Source organism: Sapajus apella, unplaced genomic scaffold, assembly GCF_009761245.1.
Source record: "Sapajus apella isolate SASKATOON/1434 unplaced genomic scaffold, GSC_monkey_1.0 scaffold21, whole genome shotgun sequence".
Classification (NCBI taxonomy): Eukaryota; Metazoa; Chordata; class Mammalia; order Primates; family Cebidae; genus Sapajus; species Sapajus apella.
The window spans coordinates 21,238,950-21,256,810 of record NW_022436961.1 but is presented as its reverse complement, the minus strand read 5'-3'; the positions used below and the strand labels follow the sequence as shown (position 1 = coordinate 21,256,810).

The following is a 17,861-nucleotide window of genomic DNA, read 5'->3' as shown; positions in this document are numbered from 1 at the left end:
TATAATTAATTTTTGGTCCAGCTTCATATTAAACAGAAAGTAGGGGTTTAAAAAATACTTATTGTCTAGTGTTTCTCTTTTTTCCCTTCTACTTCCTAGGGAGAGAATCACAGTCTTGCACTATGATAATCATAGCTTCCACACCTCCATGGTGATCGTTCTTCAGAATGTTCATCTCTAATGAAGTTTCATCAGGGATTAGTTCTACCAGGAGGAGTAAATGATTTTCATATGCCATTGCAAATCAGTAATGTGAAATGGTCAAAGCGTGTTGCTACTTATACATAGCAATATCCTAATATAAACATATATGTTTCTCACAGGAGCCCAGAGGAAATGCAGGGGTGGATAAACAAAATTAATTGTGTGGCAGCCGTATTTTCTGCACCACCATTTCCAGCAGCAATTGGCTCTCAGAAGAAGTTTAGCCGCCCACTTCTGCCTGCCACTACAACAAAACTGTCTCAGGTAATCATCTTGATAGTACCTTGGGAAAAAGTACTTTGTGAAATAATGTGGTAAATATTTGTCTTTGAATAGTACTCCATGTTTGGGGGACAGGTGAGAAACCTTGCCCTGTGAGAGCATATCTTATAAATGGGGTGAAAATGCTGTACACTGGGTTTTACATGTCATGTAGGAACTGATATAATTCAGTCTCAGTAGGACACATAAGTTGATTTAGTTTCTAAAGTTTATATTAGTGCATTGTTAGCCATAGTTGATGGTTTGGCTATTTTTTTTTTTAACTACCAGCTCATAATCTGGCTTGGTAACAAGATTTTTATTCATTCACTCATTAGCTCTTTTTAATTGAGCGTTTACCGTATTCCATGATATGTTTGGTGCTAGGAATATAAAAATATTTTCAGGAACCCACTGCTCATAGTACAATGAGAAAGGGCCTTCCTTACCTCTCAGAGCAGAGCTGAATGCAGCATTTGGATTTTCTAAGTCAATGAAGATAAAGTATACTAGAACTCTGCTCTAAGTGTATTTACGTTAAGTCTCCTTCTGTTGTCAGATTAATCTTGATAATAGCCTTATTTTATCATGTCCTTTTTTACTTAAAACTCTTCTAAGGACACTGCCTACAAGCCAGGTTTGCTGATTTTAAACCTGTCTGCAGTATCCCCTTGCCATTGACTAGTTGAAGATTTTGGAAGCTACTTTGATGTCTTTATGAATTTCTTATTACATGGAGATAGTTTTATCTGACTGTGATCAACCACGTCTTGGTATTAACCAGCTCCCTACACATCTTTGACATTGTAAGATGTGTCCCATGGCAAGGGAGGAAGAATTATCAATGATAGCTTTATTTAATACGTGTGTATTATATGCCTGTTGTACATCAGAGACTGCTTTTGGCCATGGAGATAGAAAGGCAGATGAAGCCCAGATCCTCTCCTGAAGTTGTGGCAAATATAAATAAAGAAGTAATTGTAATATAATTTGATAAAGTACAAGAAGGGTAAGTCCAGAGAGCTATGGAAGTTCAAGGAAGGGACATTATCTAGCCTGTCCTTGGAGTTGAAGTAAGAAATGCAATGCCTAACGTGAAGCTAAAAGGATGAGAGGCAGTTAGGTGAGATGTAGGGTGAGGTGGGAGAATGAGCCAGCAGAGGAACAAAAGCTTAGGAGAGCATTCGATGCAGGAACCACACACAAGTTATTAACTGTGATGCGAGCACAGTGTTAAGAAAAAGCAAGAAATTCACCTCTGTGCAGGTCAGCAAAGGCCAAATTGTGAAAGGCCTTGTTTGTCCTATATAGGATTTTGGATGCTTCAGTGGTTCCCAGCATCCTTAAAATAATAAATTTAAGGCTGGGCACAGTGGTTCACACTGTAATCTAGTACTTGGGGAGGCAGAGGTGGACAGAGGTCAGGAATTAGAGACCAGCCTTGCCAACATGGCGAAAGCCTGTCTCTACTAAAAATTCAAAAATTAGCTGGGTGTGGTGGCAGGCACCTGTAATCCCAGCTACTTGGGAGGCTGAGGCAGGAGAATCACTTGAACCAGAGGCACAGGTTGCAGTGACTGGAGATTATGCCGCTGCACTCCAGACTGGGTGACAGAGCGAGATTCCATATCAAAAAATAATAATAATAACAATAATCGCTTTAAGCAGGAGAGTAATGTGATCAATTTTTTACTTTAAAAATTATTCTCTTTACAATGTGATAAAATATTACAAGAAGATACTGCTAGAAGCAGAAAGGCCCATTTTAAAGAAATTTTCAATCATCTAAAGGAAAGGCAACCAAGGCCGTTGTAGAAGAAATGGATAGTAGTGGAATTACTTGCGAGATCTTTACAATGTGAAATGGACAGTTTCTGGTGGCTCATGGAAATGTAGGAAACAAGCTGTCATCATGGCCTGGACAGCTGGGGACTGTGGAGTCTCACCTCACTGTCTCTTGATTTCCCCCTTGCTTCGTAGACTCCTTTCTTGGATCATTTTTTTCTTTCTATCTCCAAATATTGCAGTGGCCAGAGCTCAGAAGCTGACTAAGGCACTTGAAAAGCAATTTTCCAAAAAGTTTACTTAGATATAATACAAACAAACAGGGAGAATTGTCAAGAAAAGGGGGAGAAGGTCCAGTAAAATTTAGACAAAAAATACATCATATTTGGTGACTGGGAGGCCATTAGGTGTCTTAGTCCATTTTGTGTTTCTATAAAGGAATACTGGGTCATTTATAAAGAAAAGAAGTTTATTTGACTCACAGTTCTGCAGGCTGTACAAGAAGCATGGCATCAGCATCTGCTTCTGATAAAAATCTCAGGAAATGTCACATCACGGTAGATGGGGAAAGAGGAACAGATGTGTCACATGCCCAGAGAGGGAGCAAGAGAGAGAGGAAGAGAGAGTGCCAGGCTCTTTTTAACAACCCACTCTCACTTGAAGTCATAGAGCAAGAACTACTTCATTATTATAGGGGTGGGATCAAGCCATTCATGTGGAATTCACCCCCATGACCCAAACACCTCTTACCAAGTCCCACCTGCAACATTGGGGATCAAATTTCAACATGAGATTTGGAGGGGACAAGCATTGAATAGCCTTAGCAAGAACAGTTTTGTTGGAGTCTTGGGAGCAGAAACCACATTGGTCTTCTTTGATGGGGGAATTAATGAAAGATAATAAGGAAGTGGAGGAGGGGAATATGCTCAGGTCTTGCCATAGTTATAAAAAAACAGAAAGACTTAGCAAGAAGGAAGGATCAATGGTTTCAGGATTCTTTTGTTTTTAATTCATAATTATCATTAACATATATTGAATGCTTACTTGTAAGCATTACTATTACTGTGCAGTTCATACAGGACACAATGGCATTTAATTTTTAAGGGTAATAAGTACACTATGACTGTAAGAGAAAGGGAGTGCTCTTATTGATGACCAGAAGATATGTTGGTGGACATCTTCATCTATCCAACTGAACTATGAACTCTTAAAGCAAATGCATTTCTCTGCTTTAAACATGGATACCATATTTAATATAACCAGCATACTACATTAAGAGTATATCGCATAAAAGGTAAATCACATTACATGACGTAAGAAGAGGGAAAAAATCGAGTAAGTAGAAGCAGAAAAAATACCTTCCAAAATTGAGTCTTTTGCTCTATTAATTTTATAGTGGATTTTTCCATTGTTATTTGTCAGTAGATTGGGTCTTTCTCACATCCAGTTCTGTAAAAGATCCAGGGAAGAAGGTGAGTTGAACTAAAGAGGGACGTTAATAAGCAGTCATTCGTGGAAGATTTATGTAGCTTAGAGCAACATATGAGTGTTTCCTTGTTTTTCCCTCACTGTAAAATCTGTAGTTATTTTTACTTTATACTTTTAAAAATGTATTGCTTTCCTATTTAGGGCTGGATACTAGTAAGTCATATGCACATGAAAATGAATGAGCTCACCTGTTTGTGAGTTTTTACCAGAACAGGCAAGCAAACACCTTTATCAGGATAGGCACTCTTATTTCAAACAGATGACTTAAACTGGAACCAAAAATGGAATGCATAATTTTTAAAAATATCTTCCTTCATTTTGGACATAAATCCACAGAGACACACAAAAAAATGCATATGTAGTATAATCAGAGTTATGGTTTGAAGATTTTAAATAAGAAAGTAATAACCAAAAAGAACTTTCCTCTAGTGTGATGTAAGACAAGGTAACCATGTCATTTCAGGAATTTAACTTATTTGGAAAGAAATGATATTATCCCACCACCCCCACCCCACGACCCTACTGAATTACATCACCCTGCATTTGCTTTGTGGGCTTCAGTTTTCTATCCAGAAAATGAGATGGTTCTAGAATGTTTTTAAGGGTTTTTCTATCAACAGCTCTGTATTATTTCTTTGCCAAGTCATAATATTTCTTTCTAAAGACAAGATTTTTACCTTTGAGAAACAAATACATAAAATTAAGCACGTATTTCAGGTAGGACCTGAGGCTCTTAGGGATATCTATGCTGGGGTCATGGTGTGCCCAGTGAATGCAGGAAGATGCCTGGCTGCCCCTAGGATTCCTCCAGTACCTCAAAGACTAGCTCACATCCTTTAACCCAGGCGTACCCACCGCAGCAGCGTTAACGTTTTGATGTGGATATTTCTTTGTCAAGGAGGAGGGGGCGGCTGCCGTGTGAATTGTAGGGTGCTTAGCCATATCCCCAGCTTCTAACCACTAGATACCAATAGCAGCCCCCCAATTCTAACAACCAAAAATGTCTCCAGACATTGCCAAATACTTTCTGAGGTCAAAATCCACCCCACTTATGTTGAGAACCACTGCTTTAGCCATCTTTTTTTTTTTTTCATACATCCACAACCTGGCTATGACTCCTCTAAATGCCAGAACTTTTTGGATAATTTTAATTTACAAAATACATGTATAAAAACATGAGTGCCCTGCTGGAAACATTGATAAAGAAAGATAAACAGTGTTCGAAAAAAATTAGACATTCAGTGAAAAGATTGGTACTTTTGCAAGACACATTGTTTGTCACTCACTTGTAGGCTTTGCTTTAATTTTTTCTTGTCTTCTATGCAAAACACATTAGCCTTAATCATTAAAATTGATTATTACGAGTGCAGCGTGGTACTTCATGAACAACTCTGCTGTGTAGCAGGAGTTGCCTTCTTTGTTTTTCAGGGCAGTGTTGCCAGAGCACATTTTTCTTCTATTGGGGGTAGAAAGACTAGTTTGAAAATTTTTTGCTTCTCCTTCTGGTGTAGCTCTCCAAACACAGAACTGCATGGCTGGCCCTGTTTGGAATCTGCTCACAACCTTCTTTCTGCCCCCCAGAGAAGTCATTTCAAACGTTAATGTGCAGAACAATTATGTGGGAACTTGCATAAAATGCACATTTCCCAGTCCCACCAGGTCATTCAAGTCCAGGCTGCGGCCCAGGGACACGTGTGTCTCTCATCTATACCAGGCTGGCAGGTGGCTCCAGATCACACTTAGACACTGAACTGTAAGAACCTCTGCCTACCCAGGTATCTGTTTCTTCAGATAATGGTACCCAAGGTCATCTTCATTTCCTGGTATCTAGGCCCCTTTTCTTTGAATTCCAGCCATTCTCTTATAAAAGTTTGAATGGGTAATAAATACCAAATACTCTTTTGGTCAGACCTGATATGGATGTTGATCAGAAGCAAAGCAAAGTCCTATGCTTGATTCTCACACTGAAGTAACACTCACCCTTCCTTCTGTCCTGGGGTGTAACCACAAGGCAGTAGCACTCAGAGCCAGGCAAGTGGAGGTGACCTTAGGAGCTATGGGATTTCTGGAGAGGAGGTCATTCTTGTTTCTTCCTTCACTGCGCCTCCACCCCCCCATTTCCACACATTGTGTCATAAAGTCCTGTCACTTCCACCTACTAAAGATCTTTCCTTTTTTTTTTTTTTTTTTTTTTTTGAGACAGAGTCTCACTCTGTAACTCAGATTGGAATGCAGTGGTGCCATCTTGGTTCACTGCAGTCTCTGTCTCCCAGGTTAAACAATTCTCCTCCCTCAGCCTCCCAAGTAACTGGGATTACAGGCATGTACCACCATGCCTGGCAAATTTGTGTATTTTTAGTAGAGACGGGGTTTCATCATGTTGGCCAGGCTGGTCTCAACCTCCTGACTTCAGATGATCCACCTGCCTCGGCCTTCCAAAATGATGGGATTACAGGCATGAGCCATTACACCTGGCCAGTTTCGTATTCTACACCTACTCCTTCAGATTTTTGTCATATTCTACCTAGATCACAGGTCTACTCACTTTTTTAATTATTCACCTTATCCCAGTACTAAATATTTCAGCAGATATCTTCTAATATGTGATGCTTTATTAAATAAACTGCATTTCCTCCTGTCAATCCCAATAGTAAATATTAGTAAACCTTAACATTTTATAGTGCTTAAATTTTAAAAAATCTGATTTTTTTCCCAATGCCTAAGGATCCATTAAAATTTTTTTGAACTCACAGCTGAGTTCAGCACAGTTAGAGGTGCAAGGGTGTTTGTATGATATGTGAATTATATCTCAGTACTGATTTTAAAATTCTCCCCAGTGGGTCATCTTGCCTGGGCCACACACACCCCACTTTGGAATACTCTGACCCAGATGATTTCTGTAACCACTGTGATCTCTTTCCACTAATCTTACATCTTCCTGATCCATCCTTTACAGTTCTGGCTAAAATAGGATTCTAATTATGTCAGTTACCCTTAACTGACTCATTTTTTCACATTCAAACTCTTTGGCGTGGCCTTAAATGGTACCCAAACTTTGCCAGAATGGATAATTTTTTAAAATTCATTCCTTAGAGGCCTGTATTTAATATATATAAAGTACCCAATAAAACAAGTAATTAAATCATGTGGAAGCTATTTTGCTTATGCTCATTAAACACTGTTTTTAAAGTCTAAAACATGAAATTATGAAATAAAATCTTTTGAATTGAGCCTCCCTCAAACTAACTCAAAGAGAGATGTTCTTTATTCTAAATTCAGTAACACTTTTTTTTGATAAGCCTCCAGTGTTTAGCAATTTGACTTGTAAGTTGCACTACAGATTCCTAGATATGCCATGACCCTCAAAATCATCTGTCTCCTTTAAGACAGCACAAAGGAAACAGTCTAAGCCCTCCCCTCTGTACCTTCATTTAAAAAATCCATTTGTTCAGACACTGTTTACTGAGGATCCTATATAGCAGGTCCTATGTTAGGTTTTGTGGGCATTATAAAAATGGGTGAGACAATGGCCTTGGCCCTTAACTTCCGAGAGCTTTAGGTGTTTGTTAATGTTAGGCAGGTAATATCTAAAAACCAAAAACTGCCAAATAATGTCTCTCTGCTCAACACTTTACTGGGTACTACAGTATTTTGTTGTTGTTGTTGTTTTGTTGTTTTGTATTTTAGAAGAGACAGGGTTTCACCATGTTTTCCAGGATGGTCTCCATTTCCTGACCTCGTGATCCTCCTGCCTCAGCCTCCCAAAGTGCTGGGATTACAGGCGTGAGCCACCACACCCAGCTGGAGGATTTAAAAGAAGGAGAAAGAGTGACTATTTTTGCCTTTTTAAGAGTTTGTAATTGGTAAAGGGGATAAACTTCATACACAGGTCAGGGTATATTTTGTGATAAGCATATGAGATAGACATTTAAGTGCTGCAGAAATGCAGAAGAGGTAGAGATGGTGAGATCTGGAGAAACTCTAGTTTGGTTTTGTTGTTTTTCTTTTTCTTTATCAAGACCGAGTCTCACTCTGTCACCCAGGTGGGAGTACAGTGGTGCAATCTCAGCTCACTGCAACCTCCACCTCCTAGGTTCAAGCAATTCACCTGCCTCAGCCTCCTGAGTAGCTGGAATTACAGGCAACTGCCACAACACCCGGCTCATTTTTGTAGTTTTGGTAGAAACAGGGTTTTCTTATGTTGGCCAGGTTGGTCTCGTACTCCTGACCTTAAGTGATCTGCCTGCCTTAGCCTCCCAAATTGCTGAGATTACAGGTGTGAGCCACCGCGCCCAGCCTGTAACACAGGTTTTGAATGGAATTTGGAGCAAGGTGAATAGCCCCAAGTACAGCCTGCACGTTTGAGTGTAGCAGAGGAGACCCTGCAGCAGTGGAGTTTACCAAAAGTTTTGAAAGCCGAGTTTAGGATTGAGATGTCAAGTAAGAGAATGTGCTGAAGCTGTGTTGTTAGCAGCCCCTTTGAGTTTTAGAAGGGTGTTCCAAGGTGACATTATGATAGAAGCTGGGCAAATGGGGCTTCTGCTGCTCTGTCCTTTTATCTGAACTGGAACAAGTACTTGAACTCTCTGGATCTCCATCTCCTCTAAGATGGAGGGTAGAAAGGACAGCAGCCAGGTTCTCTTCCACCTTAGAACTTCCAAGATTCTGTATCCCACAGCTTGGAGGCAACAACTGTGGCTGTTCACTCTTCTTACTCCCAGCACCCAGCACAGCCTGCTGTTGTGGGTGCTTAGTGAGGTTCGTGAATGGATAAATGTGTTCTCTGTTCTCCGGCTCTCTCTGCCATCTCTCTCATTCTTCCTCCTTTCCCTCTTGGAGCCATCTGTATTTCTATGTTATCGTTTCCTTTAAGTTTTCACAGCTTTTCTCTCATCCTTCTCTCCATGTTAAGTAAATCTTACTCTTGGTATAAAAAGATAAAAAGCCAGTTTCTGGGCCTTGGTCCTGGGCTGTGCATGGCAGGAGAAGGGCTGTGACTCCAGCTCAGTTCTTGACTCACTGCAAGATCTTGAACAGCCAAGTTGCCTGTTCCCATTGCCTCATCAGTTGAGCAATATGGTCTTCATAGAGATGAAATTAGGGCTTACTATTTTAAAGGAAATTATGAAGTTTTTCTCAAAATCCAAGTACTATATAAGTAGGAAAAAATCAAATCTTTTTTAAGAATTTAAATTGACATATAATAATGATATGTATTTCTGGGTATGATTGTGATGTTCTCTATATCTTTTTTTTACGGTGAGAACATTTAAAATCTACTCTTAGAGCAAGTTTGAAATACACAGTGCATCAACAGAAATTTTTCCTCCTGTCTAAGGTTTTGTGTCCTTTGACCAGCGTCTCCCCAGTAGCTCGCCCCCAGCCTCTGGTAACCACCATTCTCTTTATTTCCATGAGTTCCATTGTTTTAGATTCCATATATGAGATCATCCAATATCTGACTTTCTGTGCCTGGCTTTCTTAGCGAAATGTCCTCCAGGTTTGTCCATGTTATTACAGATGACAGAATTTCCTCATTTTAAGGCTGAATAATATTCCATTGTAGATATACACCACATTGTCCTTATTCATTTGTCAAAGGACACTTAGGTCTCTTCTAGATCTTAGCTGTTGTAATAATGCTGCAGCCAAGAGCTGTTCTCTCTTCTTGAAGAAGATAAGGCATGGTCTCACCATGAGAATGCCACATATTTTTTAGATGATTTCATTTCTTTAGCTATATACTCAGAAGTGGAATTGCTAGATCATTTGGTAATTCCATTTTTAGTTTTCTGAGGAGTCTTCATACAGTTTTCCAAATTTTCCTCACAACATTTGTGAGGACAAATGTTATATCCTCACATGACCGAAGATGGAGGGGCAAAAAAAGGGCCTGATCTAGATTCTTCCAGCTCTTTTATAAGACACTAATCCTTTCATGAGAGACTTAATCACTTTCCAGAAGGCACCATCTCTTAAGTTTCAGCATGAAGTTTGGCAGGGATACAAGGAAGCCATAGCAACGTCCTTTGCCCATTTTTTATTTGCTTTATTTTCTTGTTATTATGTTGTTTGAGTTTCTTAAATACTTTGGATATTAGCCCCTTATCTGAAAAAGTGAAATCTTCAGTGACATCTAAAACTTGCCTTTTAGTTAAAATATTATTGTATATATTATGAAAAGTCTTAATGATTTAAATCTATTGGCATATAACCACAACTTTTCTTGTATCTAGTACTTTCAGTTTAAGTTTTTTTTTAATTGTCACTTCCTAACTTAAAACAGTTTTATGAGTTTGTGCTATTTCCTGTCTCCATGCCCTTTCTTTACTTGATCAGATATAGTAATTTTCTGCCATCTCGAAATCTCTTTTGCTGATATTGCCTTCTAAAAACAGCAAGTATGCATCCCTACAGAATTGTAAAAGGAAAGATGAAAGGGAGGAGGAAAAAAATGAATTCCTACTTTGTCTTTCTTCATCATATCCATTACAAATGTAATTGTCCTGAGTCTGAGAGTGTGACATCTCCATGGCCGCAGCCTCTCTCCCACTTTGTTTTTACCATTGGTTTTTTTGTGTGAGTATGTGAGGAAAATAGTTATCTTTCTTACCACGGGATTCTAGCACTGGAGTAATTTGCATGATCAGGCTACGTCTGTAAGAGCCACTTGACATTTATATTTCACTGTTCAAAATGGACAGTTTTAAGGAGATGTGATTTTAAAATGCTTTATTTTGAGATGACTTTATTGACACCTGCTCTATGAAGGCAGTGAAATAGCAGTGGAGCATTGCACATTGAACATCAGCACTTCTTCTCTTAGTTCCTTCATAAAAATTTAGCCTAAATGACTAGCCCTTTATGCTACAGGTTGATAAAACATAGCTTTGTAACAGGGAACAAGCCCTGGCAAGCCCTGGTATTGGGAGGAAGGTGAAAAATATAAGATGCTGTGTATATTGTCATTCTAGTCTATACTCCTCATTAAAATAAGTAGAAATTGGGATTTATTCAACAAAAAAGAGACATGTGAATATTCAAGATTTGAAAGCCTAAATCTAAAGCTTTTGGAAGAAGAAAACATCTAAAAGTATATTTGCATAGACCCAAAGTGCAAAAGTAGAAAAGTGTGTAAATTCTTTTACCTAATTACATAAAATCTTATTTTTTTTAAGTATTTGGATTCTAATCGTTTTCATAGTCAAAAATATAAAGAGTTTGGTTTCTTGACATATAAATAACTGTAATGATACAAATTTATCTTTTAAAAGACAAACAATGCAATAGAAAAATGGGTCCAATAATTCACAGAAGAGGAAACCAAGTAAACCTATGAGCAAAATCTCATCCTCACTCATATTCAGGGAAATGTAAATTCAAATCACAGTGGCTTATCATTTCTTACCTATGAAATTAGCAAAAATTTACAAGTATAATATCATATTTTGACAAGGATGTAAAACAAAGAGAACTTTCAGACCTGGTGTGGAAATGTAAACAGATAAAAACACTTCAGAAAACAGTCATCTTAAAGATGTGCATATTCTAAAACCCAGAAATGCCAACTCTTGATAACACACTACACAAAAACTCTTGCTCAGATTCCCTAGAAGATCTGTAAGAATGTCTATTGCAACATCACTTATAACAGGGAAAGAAAATCCCAAAACAAGAAACCTGACAACAAGCTAAATATCCTTAAACAAAATTGTAATGCGTCCTGCAATGGGATATTACACAATGATTAAGAGGCAGGCACTAGAGCATACATGTAGACAAATCTTAAAACCATATTGAGTGAAAGAAAAGTTAAAAAAGAAAGCCTTTAATTAGTTTTTATATAAAGTATAAAACCTAGAGAATACACTTCTGTTTTTTGGTTTTTGGTTTTGGGGTTTTTTTGAGATGGAGTCTTGCTCTGTCGCCCAGGCTGGAGTGCAGTGAGTGGTACGATCTTGGCTTACTGCAACCTCCGCCTTCCAAGTTCAAATAATTCTTTTGCCTCAGCCTCCTGAGTACCTGGGATTACAGGCACGCACCACCATGCCCGGCTAATTTTTGTAGTTTTAGTAGAGACTGGGTTTCACCATGTTGGTCAGGCTGTCTAAAACTCCTGACCTTAGATGATCTGCCCGCCTCGGCCTCCTGAAGTACTGGGATTACAGCCTTGAGCCACTGCGCCCGGCTGCACTTCAGTATTTTTATGATTACATACCTTTGTATATGAATGACACTGAAAATGAATGAGATGAGCACGTATGAGCAGGGAGTTTCAATTTATTTCTTTTATTTCTTAAATTCTTGTGTTAGATATATGAGTGTTTTTTATATATCATTCAATATAACTTTATATATCTGAAACTTTTTTTAGAAAAGAAGGAAAATACATCATGCTTTTATTTTTTGAAGTGGTCTAGTCACTAAGTATTTGTCAAAAAGTCTATTAGGTAATTTACATATTTCAGTAAATACACAAAGGAAAATGACTTTATATAAAAACTATCGATATAGTTTTTCTTAGCTCAGGGTGCCATAACAAAATACTATAGATTGGGTGGCTTCAACAGCAGACATCTATTTTCTCATAGTGGAGGTTAGAAGTCCAAAATCAAGGTCCCAGCAGAGTTGATGTATTCTTAGGGCTCTCCCCTAGGGCTGTCGATGGCCGCCGCGGCGTCCTCTTGGTGCATGCACACAGTGTCTTTTCACATAAGGGCACTAATCCTATTGGATATGTGCCCCACACTTATGATCTCATTTAACCATTATTACTTCTTTAGGGACCCATTTTCAAGTACAGCTACGTTGGAGGTTAAGGCTTCAACATTAATGTTGAGTGGACACATTCAGTACACAACATAGTTGATAGTCTCCTTGGGTGAAATTAATAGATGAGTAAGAAGTTGTAAATAAAAGCTACCAGAAACATTTTTGACATTCAGCATTATCACTATACAAATAATAGGTTTGGAGATGTAGACTCCTTTCTGACATCTCACCATAGGTTTCTTTTTTCCCGGAACTTCTCAGAGTGTTTTATTTTGTTTTCTTATAGTTGGCATTTAGAAATGAATCTCGTCATTTTTAGATCACTCCGTGTTTTCATGCCACCTTTCTTGTTCATTTTCCATTCGTGTACTCCGCTATTTATTTATCATTGTTTTCTTCTATTTTGATGTTTTTGACTTGGATTTTGTTGTTGTTGTTTGGCTTTTAAGATGTACCTTATTACAAAATTCCCTAAGATAGTTATTATATGTGACACTTATAATTTCTGGACATCTTTTTTAAATTTACAATGATGTTATATAATCTTAATTTAGTACCCATAGTTTTTCATTGTCTGGTTTTTAAAAAAATTATTCTCCTCATTCCACAAGATTTTGGTATTCTGAAATGATGTTGATGTTATATAAAATATATTTATCATCTAATTTAATCAGATCTGTTTCATTTGCCTTCACCCCTTTATCTTATTATACGTGTGAAGTTTGGATAATTTGCATTTAAAAATAGAACAGTAAGGAGTCATACATTTTCAAGAATGCAAGAGAATTCCAAGAATGTTTTTTAAATGCTACCAGAAAATTCAGTAGCATATCTTTTTAGGTAGCCTATTGCTAAGGTGATATAAATGGTACCCTTAGAATGGAAATCCTTTGTCGTAGGATCAACCTTATTGCATTGGTACCTGGTACCTATAATAATGCTATTAAGGCAATAATCGCTGAATAGGTAGATACATTTTCACTGAAGGGCTGCTTTGAGTCAATAAAGTTGAAGGAACTAACAACCTCTGCTGCTTTGGAGAGAAAAAAGCGAGATAGCTGCATTTTTTAGAATACCATCTGATAAGCTTCAGAGAAGAAATATTTCTTGGTAGCACTGCTTCTTTCAAAAAGGAAAAAAAATATGCAGATAGAAGATGTCAGTTCATTCACTGAATGGATGGAAAAACTGGCAGCACTGCTGAGTGGGCATAAAATGGAGAAGCTAAGGTATGCAGCTGTCATGCTAGGTGCTTAACTGTTCAGCTGGTAAAGTACCTGTCAGGGTATCTCTAAAGGCCTGATCCCAGGGACTCAGGGGCAGTTACACATGATAAAGAGCTCTGAAGCTATGTGATGTTATGACAAGAGACCTGGTTAAAGAAGTTGCCTTGGTTGCCATCCTGGGAAGGAATATATGAAATATGTGAACACGGGCACAAGAAAGCTGGAAAGATGTAGCAGCAGAGGCACATTGGGCTGTTTTAATGAATTAAAGTCATTCAACGTAAGGGATTGTTTCAAAGTATGCCATGCTTTGTTATTGACTTGTCTTTTTGAACACTAAATGGCATCACAATTTCCTGCAGGAGGAGCAGCTGAAGTCACATGAAAGTAAGCTGAAGCAGATCACCACCGAGCTGGCTGAGCACCGCTCGTATCCCCCTGACAAGAAGGTCAAAGCCAAGGATGTCGATGAGTACAAACTGAAAGACCACTATCTGGAGTTTGAGGTGTGTTTCCTCTAAATGTGAATACATGCCGATTACTGAGTTATCTTATGATTTGTCCATGAGGCGGTATTTTTCTTTGCAGCTACTGTCACTGTGAGAGGCTTATCTTGGCCCTGGCTCTAATTTGGGAGCTCCTGGCAAGGTCTAGGTCAAGGTGACCCCTCTTGTTTGTAATTCTATTTAAGCACCAAACAAACATCAAAGAGTAACTGCCAGTTTATACACTTAAAAGCAAATAGCCTGCCTGGAATAGTGTGCGCCTGCTGTGAGGGGAAGAAAAAGAATGAACAGGAGAGGGACATGCCAGGGTAGACAGCTGCTTTCTGTGTCCCTGTGTCTCTTCCGGCAGAATTGGAGTCAAAAAAAGCACAAGGGAGGAAATGAGCCACAGGGTGAGGTGAGGCATCAGCTTTTTCCTGCACATTATTGCTGTTCGGCATCACCAGTGTGTTTTTCTTCTTGCCACCCACTGCCCTTCAGAAGGGGGTTGATAAATTAAGTTGTGACACATCCATCTATACAGTCAGTGTGCTTATTAAAAAGAATGGTGAGGATCCATATGCTCTGGCATGAAAAAGTGTAAAATTTAAACACAAGTTGAAAACAGTGTATTTCCAGATATTTCCTTTGGCTCAGTTTTCTTCCAATTTAATGTCAGCGTTATACAGGGGTCCCCTAACTCCCTTAGCCTCTACCTTCAGATATTGAAAGTGTCTTTTTAAGTAGGTAGCATGCCATCTAACATAAAAAGAATTAATTATTTTGACTAATTTGACCTTTTTTTTGTTTTTTTCTGTTGGGTGTGCTGAATCTGTCTTTTAGCTTTCCTTAAGTTCATTGTAGTTCTGGTCCCTTTTACTTCTCATCGTTCCTCTCCTTTGTTTCCATCTTACCATCTGATTTCCTCCTCAGCCTTGAAATTTCAAATCTTCTAAGTGTCCAAATCCTAGCGATCGGTCTCTGCAGCATCTCACACCTGTCCCTTCCTTGCGTTGCTTTATAAATACTTCCTCTGCTGCGCCCTGGCTTTCTCCTCTCTCACTTCTCTCTCCTGTCTTCAGTTCATCCTGAGTCCTTTGGCTACCTATTTTTGTGAAGCTCAACCCAAGATGATAACATTCCTCTGTTCAACAGCTGCCTGTGGTTTCCCCCTATTCCCATCCAGCAATTCCTTCCTAAAGAAAGTCTCAGTTCTTTCATGGGAGAGGATTTGGCATCTCCACCTTTACACAACCTCTGTCTTTCCCAGACTGGCCTCCCTATGTTAGTCACATTTCTGCCCACTTCCCCAAACACATGTTTATACCTTTGTTCACCTTCTTTCTTCTGCCTCAGATTTTCTTACCATCATCTTCATTTCTGAAAGTCCTCTTCATCTTTTGAGGATACAGCCATGAAAAGCCTGCTTTAGATCTACTAGCTAGGAATCATCTGTTAAAGTACTTGCCACAATCTTCATTATGCTGAAGTTGTTTTCTTCTGTCTTTGTACCTGTAGTGGATTGCATAATACCTCCTCTTACCCAACACTGTAAGCCGAAGTTCATTTCCAGCCTTTGCTCTATGTGCGCTTGCTGAATGGGATAAAATTTCATGGAAGCCTTAAAAAGTCTCTGAGTTATAATATTTCTGTTATCGAATGTAGCATTTAATTCAAAAAATGGCACTTCCACTACAGATCCATGTACTACTTTCTTGATGATCAAGCCAATCCTTGCTCTGGGACGAGAACTGTACTAAGAGAAATATTTATTTTGGTAAAGGGAAATGTTTCTTAGCAAAAACTGCAGAAGCCTTAACAGCAAAAAAAAAACTTGAAAAAATATATATTTTTTAAAACCCAACAACAAAAAACTAAGCAGCTCATCTTTCCCCAGGCTTGTTCATTCTTGGAAAATGGGAGTTCTCAAAAAGCAATCATTATTTTTCACACTTCTGGAGTGGCTTTAAGCCATAGGCCTATTTGGTTTCGCACATGCTAATTAAATTTCCCAACACCTCAGTCCCTGCTTCCAGCACTCAGCACCTCGCTGGAGCCCTTGATGCCCCAGCAGGAAGAGCCTTTCCCCAGGAGGTGGGAGGTGGCTGCAAGGCCATGGAAAGGTTCCCATTGCTAGGAGCCCTCCCTGCTTTTGAGTCTATAGCACTGCCTCTTTTCAGAAACTGTAATCCACCAGGAATCAGCATTTTCAATTCCTAATATGAAGTTAGACCAGGCTTTGCAGAGATTAATTCTTGCTTTCATCAAATCGTCACCACAGTGAGCTTGCAGACTGTATTCCAGCACTCATTAAAATCAGAGCCATATGCTAATACGTCATGCAGGTTGACTTGTCTGTCAAGCTCCTTCACCTGTGTCTATCAGAAGGACGCAAGGATACCTGACTTGGTACAGCTGATATTTATGTCATGAATAAGGAAAATTTCAGCTGTTATTTAGAAAGGGTTTTATAATAGTAGTGCTTTTTAAAAAGTGAACAATTGTTTTTCACTAACTTAACATTGAAGTCATATATCATATAGAATTCACTTTGCTCTTATTGCAGCCACCAGAATTTGTCTCTTGTGAGTGCTTGTGGGGAGTCTTTGCACAGCATCCTTTCCTTCATAAGCAGCTTTCCCTGAGCAGACCGCTTCATTCCCTGAGTAGGGAACATGAGAGTTATTGATCACTTTTCCCAGTTGCTAGAACACTGACTAATTGATACACATTTGTTGACGACATGAATGAAATTGTATTATTGTATATAAAAGGTATACATCAGAAAGAGTAATTCTCTGAGAAACCTTAGTATTAATTATTTTAACAGGACCAGAATCTCCCATGAAAACAAACCTGGTGTCTATTCTCACCCAGGTGAGAACAGACAGCAGTGTCTGCATTTCACTGGGAGCCCACAGATGGGCAGTGACAGGAAGACGGGCTTTAATCACCAGGGAAGATCACAGGCATGAATGAGTGCTCTCACCTACTCCTGTGGTTGGTCCTCGTCAACAGAGTCTCCCTTGGTTTCAAAGCAATTCTTACAATTTTTACAAGTCTTGGTAAGGAAAATCACTTTTATTTTGACAGAATATTAAGCTATTAGTAATAACACCAGGAGTGTTCCTAATTTTATACATTTCAGTCATTTAAATCTCAGGTGGTTTGAGTACAAACAATGCTTCATGGCGACCCAAATTTACACCTCTTTCTATGCCTTAGAAATTGTCCAACTTCTGACTGACAGTAAATAATTAGAAATTCTGGTAAATACATAGATTTAGGGTTTAAAAAAAATCTACAGAGAGCAAGGAAACTGCCGTCTTAGTCTGTTAGAAAAAGATTCACTTTTACTTAAAGCAGCAGACTTCACTCAGAATGGGCTCTCTTCATTGACTTAACTCTAAGGGAAGGGATGTTTTGTTTTTGATTGAATTGGTACCCTCCAAACTATGGCTTGGAATCTAATTTTACTTCTAAAACATCTGTTAAACATGATAGGTCTACACTGAGAAACTCACCACCATTTTACAGTTTTAAGAAATAAATACCAGAAATAGCCACATTTCCTTATAAATTTACTTTTTTCCATTGTATTCAGTTCCCATTTTACTTAAAAATATTTCATTAATCCCTG

General features: G+C 38.6%; 1 protein-coding gene across 5 annotated transcripts in view; it reads left to right on the top strand.

Moving 5' to 3' along the window:
• The window catches only part of PSD3 (pleckstrin and Sec7 domain containing 3), a 526,477-nt gene that overhangs the window by 485,803 nt on the left and 22,813 nt on the right, over positions 1-17,861 (top strand). For all 5 annotated transcript variants that reach the window (XM_032287984.1, XM_032287985.1, XM_032287986.1 and 2 more), the window contains 2 exons: positions 324-468; positions 14,099-14,242. In XM_032287984.1, coding sequence (XP_032143875.1) covers positions 324-468; positions 14,099-14,242 — 289 coding nt within the window. The remainder of the gene's footprint in view (positions 1-323; positions 469-14,098; positions 14,243-17,861) is intronic.